Here is a 7,260-nt window from a genome sequence, read left to right on the forward strand (position 1 = left end):
GGCTCGGGGAGCGGGCGGTGGGCCGGGCCCTGGGCGAGGGGGCGGCCCTCAGGACGAGGGGGGCTGGCTGCGCTCCCCCCGTGAGCAGGAATTAGCCAGACCTGCTTGGTTGGGGGTCCCTGGGTTAGCGGTACAAGCTCTCATGTGCGGCAGGACGTGCCCAGCTCGGGAGTGGCCTTGTGGCCGAGGTGAGGGGACCTTCCTGACTGGGTCCGACAGTGCACTGGCTCTGTTAGTAAGTGGGGCCGCGGTGTCCAGCCTTGTCATACCGAGTGGTACTCGGGGGCTTTTGTCCTTATCCCTGCAATGCAAGAGCTGATGCCCGGTTTCCTTTCCAGAGTGCTGCGTTGCACTTGCGTCCTGCGTTTTTTTGCAGATAAGCAACCCGAGCAGCATCTGTTGTATGTAATACCATCTGTGACCTCGTTTTTGAACAGGGCCAACACTGCATAATTGGGTTTTAAAGTTCAAAACGATTCACCTGGGGAAGGTGTCGCGCTGATGAAATGTCTAGGTGGTGTTTTTTAAATGTTTGTTTACGCGTGTTGATAAAATCAAGTTTAAATCAGTGTGTCGGACTTCCTGACTTGTCATGATAGTTGTGAATCCGTTTGAGCGTACCTGAGCATGCCATTTGATCTACCTTTTAGCCTAGGAACGCCTTTTAAGGTTTAATGTAATTTTCTGTCTAATCTTTTAGGTCTGAAATTAGCCTTAGAAACAGCGTGCTGCTCAGTGTTTCTGTGCTGAAAAGCTGGTGTATGTAACTGCCTCTCCTCTTCCCTGCAGGCACCATGGTGCGCATGAATGTTCTGGCCGATGCTCTCAAAAGCATCAACAATGCAGAAAAACGTGGGAAACGCCAAGTTCTCATTAGGCCGTGCTCCAAAGTAATCGTCCGGTTTTTAACTGTGATGATGAAGCACGGTAAGTCCAGAGCGCACAGTGTTCATTCATGGTTTCTGTGGCTGCTGTTGTGTTAAGGTGTTTTGTGACTAAAAGTAAATCGAGATGCTTGAACTGGTTTTGTAAGACATAGTTAGTTGAGTTGTATTAATGTAGCTAAGTATCATGTATTTGATTTGTCCGTTTGCTAATCTCCTGCAGGTTACATTGGTGAATTTGAGATAATTGATGATCACAGAGCTGGGAAGATTGTTGTCAATCTCACAGGCAGACTCAACAAGGTAGGATTCCTCTTCCTGAATTCAGTTCTCTAGGAAAATGCTTAAATGAGACTTTTATTTACATTTTGCTGCTCCAGTTCTGAAATAATTGTTTGTAAAGAAGGTGGTATTTATTTAATCCATGTAAATGAGAGTAATGGGGGTATTATCAGTGGTTATCAAATGCTTATTAATTTTTCTAGATTTATAATGGTGTGGTTGACTAGTTACATTATGAGTGACTCTGAATATGTCAGACATTCTCTGGGAAGTCTGCTTGCAAGTGCTGCGTGTTTCTCTCTCTTTAAAGGCTTTCTGGCTACCTAGTGATTTCTCAGGTCCTTTGATGTTTAAGCTATCTATAAGACTTGTCTTAAGAGATAGAAACTGAGCTGCTTTCCAGTTATGTTTAATACCTGTAAATGTTGAGAGGACAAGCCTTTCTCATCCAGCTGGATGGGCTTTGCTTGCAGTTGAGGGAAAGCTGAATGTTATGTTAATTGGTGATCTTTAAGTTCCTGGGGCATATGAAGTATTCGTGTGTGTTTTGGACATTGTTAAATTGTTTTATCCAAAATACAGATCTTCTGGTTCTGTTATGACTCGCAGTGCATCATTGTTTCCAGTTAAGCTATTTAAGTGACAGGTGGTTCTTTAGTAAAGAAATAAAGAAATTACTGGGTCAAAATATGTTGGGGGGTATCTCCACGATGAATAAATATTGCAGCTGAAAATTGCTTGAGTGTAGTAGGCAGAGAGTTCTGATGCTACCCAAATTACTAGTGTTGTGTGTCTGTAGTAAAAGTATTGAATGTCAGGTTTGAGTAGAGTGTTCCTTGAACTCTTCCAGGATGATTTCATATCAGATCTTCCAGGGTGCACCTGGATATTATGTTTCTCTCGATAGAGCAATAAGGGAATAGTTGTTTGGTTCAGAAAAACCTCCATCAGTGCAGGAAGGTGTGCTTCTGCTTTGCTCTTGGATGCTTATTAAGATAATTGGAGCCAGTGAGGTAGCTGGGGGTGGTGGTCATGGTCAGTATGTAATAGGATTAACTTGAAAACTTTGATAACTTTATGCATGTTAATTTTTCCCTGGTTACAGGTACTTTTTGCTAACTGTGTATGATGATTAGAAGTAGAATATTGCCAAATAATTGCAGGATTTGTGATCATATAGGATGCTTAATAATCATCAGTGCTTTATAGTGTGCTTTTGTGCTCTCCTGGGTCTAGCCATTAGTTTGTGAGTTTAAGTTCAGCAGCAGTGTAAGTCACTGTGTTTAAATGAGGAGGAGGAGGGAAGGCTAAGGAAGTAACAGCTGAATGGCTGTGTGTGAGTCTCAGCTTACCTGAGGGGAAGCCCTGTTTCCTGTTATGGGTAATGGAGCATGCTTCTTGGTACTCGAATCTTTTGCTGCCAAAAATCTTTTAATTGTAGTCATTAAATTTCTTCATCCACTGAATTGGAATGACAAATGTGCTAATCCAGTTTATAAATGGAATTCTGTTTTATAGTGTGGTGTGATCAGTCCCAGATTTGATGTTCAGCTGAAGGATTTGGAAAAGTGGCAGAACAACCTACTGCCTTCACGTCAGTTTGGGTAAGTCAGGAGAAGAGTTAAATCTGTGTCATATGTAAAAATGCGAGGGGTTTTATTACGCTGTCATACTGCTTGAGGTCACTTCCCTGACACCTTTCCTCTCTCATCAACCTGGTGGTCTAAAAGTCCATCTTCCATATAAATGTTCTTTTGAACCAGTTTTAAAGGGGCAATGCTAGTCAAGGACCTATTTTTGCTTGGCTTTGGTAAATCCTGGTTTCACCATTTCTGTCTGCAGTTTACTGGGAAAACAGGACTTTTTCTTTTACATGTTTTAAATTTTATTAATGCCCATTTGTAGATGGGGAGGAGTCATGTAAGTTACCAGGTCACTGGAAGTAGGTCATACTACTTGAAATTAAACTTCCTGATTGTGTATGAGTTGCTTAGATATTAAGAGATGAGAGACTGAGAGCCTCTGTTAAACAAACTGGCACACCACAGGAAATCTTACGATGCAGTGTGTTTTTCCTTCCCAAAATTCTCTGAGTCAAGAGTAATAAATCCCAGTGCACCAGGATGACAGAGCTGGAAGAATCTTCAGAGGCTCAGCCAGTCTGTCCCATCAAAGGCAGGATGAGCAGCTCCTTGTCATTTCTGTCCTTAAGGCTGCAGTGATAAGCCACTTGCTTTAGCTGTACCGATGTAGCTTACTAGTGTGTGGTGGTGTATCGAGGTTTTTAAGAGTATTTATAGAGCGGTGGGACAAGAGGTTCTCAGATGCGAAGCTGTGTGGATAAGTATGCTGATAATCCAAGCGTTGGCAGTAGCGATGACTAAGGCTGCTTCAGTTGTCAGTCCAGACCCAGATACTCATCTGCATCAGTGCACAGTGTTCAAAACACTGAGAGACAAGCGCTCCGAGGTGAGGAGCTGTCTGGCACCATGGCAACTCTACCTGCTCTGAAGAAAAACGTCTGCTTAAAATAGACGCAGGCTGTGTCTAGATAGAGTTGCTGCCGCTACAACAGCTGAACTGACTTTACAGTGGGGATGTGACGAAAAACTTCTTGCTGAGACTTAGGCAAATATTTGGAGAACGGAAGCCTATAAATGTCCTTTGTGCTGCAGAGTTGTACTCTTGAGAGGGCTTCCTTTTCCATTGCCTGATAACCTGGTCTTTGTTCTGTTGGGTCCATTCTTACAGAAACAGATCTTACTGTTGTAATACAGACATGAAGTTAGTGCTGTCAACACGAGCATGGAGCAAAGCGATAAACTGAATGTTTGTTCTTTCTTGACAGGTACATTGTACTGACAACCTCAGCTGGCATCATGGACCATGAGGAGGCTAGACGAAAACACACAGGAGGCAAAATCCTGGGATTCTTTTTCTAAAACTTGTAAAAAAAGAGGATACTAATAAATTGTTCAAATGGACTCTGGTGTTTCCAGTTGGTATTTTAATGACTTCTGACAGTACCTGTGATAGTGCTTGTAACAGACAGCTCTTCAGCAGTGTTTAAGTTCCATCTTTACTGCAGATGATGTTTGGGTTCCACACCATCCCTGGTCACAACTTTTATTTCTGTTAATAATGTAACATACTTTAAATAATTACCTCTTGAATGACAGTTACAGGTCACTGTACAGAATAGCCTCAGCAGGAGAACTCTGCCTACTCGGTTGATGTGTGGTGGGATCGCCTCTTGGGTGTTAGATACCTGTGTCTCCATAGTTACATATATGTGACTGTTTAGCTAAACAATAGAATGTGCCTTGCCAGAAGATATTTCCTGTTTTTGGTTTTAAAAGTTATGAGATGTGGGATTGTGGAATAATTAAGATCACTGAAGTTTCATTTCAAGTCACAAACATGTTCCACATCTTACAGGATAAGGAGTAACTGAGGTAGAGAGGTGAATGATTATTTTTTTTCCATCACGTTTCCAGCTTGAAAGTCCTTTGAAACACCAGAGTTTTGTGTAGGGTAGTTGTGCAGCTGCTTTTCCTGTTGCTGTGAAGCAGTAACTGGGATTTAAGTTACTTTTTGGAGCGAGGAAATAAGGATATCTGAACCTACAGGTAGTGAATGTTTAGCGCTGAATGAGTTGTTGGTCTTTGTTTCAGGCATCAGATGCATGACAGCATGCTGTACTTGATGATACAGAAAAAGGAACAGATTTCTTTCAAAGCAGTACACAGAGCAGGTGACTGCAGCTGAAGAGCTGCTGTGAGGTGGTGGAGAGCGGGAAGCGAGCTTCTGGGTGAATAGCAGTTGGAAGTACCTTCCCTTCTTTCACTTTGGTCTTTACTGAGAAGGAGCCTCTTTAAATGTGGCAGCCTCTTTCAGCAGGCTTTAAAGCAGCTGTTGAATTTGTGGTTCTCCTGATACAAGCAGCTGGAAACAGTTTTCTGTCTCGGTGATACATCCTGGTGCTTGATAGGTACAGTTGCTTGAGTTAAAGTGGTGTGCCCTGAAGGTGATACTTCATCTCAAAGCTTTTCAGAGAGCCTTGGGATGGAAGTGACTCTCCAGGCACAAAGGCTTTAAAGTCGATAGTTTATGTTTCACGTCAGCCTGTTACTTTTTATGGAGAAAAGGAGACCTGATACTGCTCAGCAAACAGGGCTTAACTCTTTGTAGAGGGGTAGTGCAGTCTCACCGAATGTGGTGACTGTTCCCAGAGGAACAAGAAGCTTGGCAACAGAGCTGTGGAAGCGCTTACAGTAGGTGGTCGGAGGTGTGCACTGGCATCCCGCTACAGAGACTTGCAGCCTGGCCGAGAAGAGACAGGGAATAATAAAAATGGCTTATTTACCTGTTTTGTCTCGATCACATGCAGGTTAAGGTCACAAAGTATGGATTGCAGGTGGCATCAAGACATTCAAAGGTGATCAGTATAGTTCTCTGATTTGAAAGAAGTTTGCTTAGCTGAAGGTAAACTGTACACTAAATTACAAGGAGTAGTTACTGAGTCAAAAGCAGTCTGTCTTGACCCCTTTTTTTTATTGGCAAATCAAGCCATTTTATTACAGGGTTTTTTTTCCTGTCCTTAGTGGGGGTAATTCTGCAGCACTAAGCACTGATTTGCACACGAGCTTTTGTATTTCTTGCTCAGAGTAACCCTGAAGATCATACCAAGATTCTACTGTTCCTTTTTATAAAATCCTGATTTTTTCAGTCCAGAATAGAACACAGGTTTCTGATAGATGATACAAGGTGGTCAGTGACGCTTCCTTTAGATGAAATTACTATGGCTTCAAGCAAACCAATTTTATAGAGGACTCATGGGTAAACTGGTTCAGAAGAACTGTGTGTGTGTCCTTTACTACCACAGAGACTTCTGAAGTAAGAGAATTTCTGTTATTTTCAGTTGATGGACTGTTAATTTATTTCGCAAGCCAGCCTGACAACTTTTTCAGAATTACTAAATGGAAATTAGAGCTTCAATGTCAGAAGAATGACTTGGAGGGAACACGCGGCAGCGGACGTGCCTTTTCCCCAGTATATCTAAAAATGTAGCTACACACTGGGCTACCATGCGTGGAAGCCGATGTAGCTGACCCAAGGTCAGACGGTCTCTGAGCTTGCACCTCGCTGACGAGAGCTTTACTCCCGTGCAGTCGCCGCTGCCTGAGATCCCAGGAACTTCTGAGGTGGGACTCGGGAGCTGCCAGGCGGGATTATGACATGCCCTGCCACGCAACTGCTTTAAATGGGTTTGCAGAAATTCTTGTTCTCAGGCATTTAAAATCTGAAAGTGGTATTTTTTTTCTGAGCCTTGGTGATGCTTTCTGATACGCCTTGGGAAAGCAGGGTTTGTGGGTAAAAGTTAACTATCGTGTGGGGTAATAAAAGGATTAACAGGGAGAGGCGAGAGGGGAAAAAAGACCCAGAACAAGTTGCAACTGGCAATCAAGGCAGAGTGTTAGTTTAGAGAAGGTGTTTGGTACCTGTGGAGCAGAGGGGGACATTAATGATGCCCTATGGGACAGAGGCAGGTGACCTTGCCCAACTGCTGTGCCGTGGAGAAGCCAGTGTGGATATGTCTGGTGATGGTATGGATAGTGTCTGGTGATGCCTATAGTCCCTCCTCGCCTGCTCATTCGATCACAAGAAAGTCAGCATCAGTGCTTCCAGTCAGAGGTGGTAAAATGGGGTCAGAACTTAAAATTTGAGTTGTGAAAATTACTTATTAAGTCCAAAGCAGTTGGGAGAGGGTTGGTGGCCCTCAGGGGCCATCAGGGGGTACAGCCTGGTCTCACTTCTGCTGTCAGATACATAATCGGTACTTCCAGATGCTGATTGCAATTGCTCCTTATGCCATTGTTTGAGAACAGGATAAAACATGTTCAAACCGCCTGCCATGCATCAAGAGAAATACCTATTTAATGTAGCAGTGGGAAGGTGTCAACAGATGGCAGCAGCCGACTTTGAATCGCTGGAGGCTGAGGACGACCTGTGTGAGAGGGGTCCCCAGACGGCTTGGAGGTTGCTGCTGGTCTCCCTGCTCCTTCTGCAGCTCTAAATATCCTGACTTCTGTAC

The 7,260-nt window shown here is 43.5% G+C and overlaps 1 protein-coding gene across 1 annotated transcript; it reads left to right on the forward strand.

Moving 5' to 3' along the window:
- Positions 1-789: 789 nt before the first annotated feature.
- RPS15A (ribosomal protein S15a) lies at positions 790-4,150 on the forward strand. The gene is made up of 4 exons (XM_074158543.1): positions 790-927; positions 1,108-1,187; positions 2,685-2,770; positions 4,015-4,150. Exons 1-4 carry the CDS (start codon positions 795-797, stop codon positions 4,106-4,108), a joined length of 393 nt encoding a protein of 130 aa, XP_074014644.1. The 5' UTR covers positions 790-794; the 3' UTR covers positions 4,109-4,150.
- Positions 4,151-7,260: the final 3,110 nt, after the last annotated feature.

This window comes from Numenius arquata, chromosome 14 (assembly GCF_964106895.1).
Source record: "Numenius arquata chromosome 14, bNumArq3.hap1.1, whole genome shotgun sequence".
In the NCBI taxonomy this organism is placed as follows: domain Eukaryota; kingdom Metazoa; phylum Chordata; class Aves; order Charadriiformes; family Scolopacidae; genus Numenius; species Numenius arquata.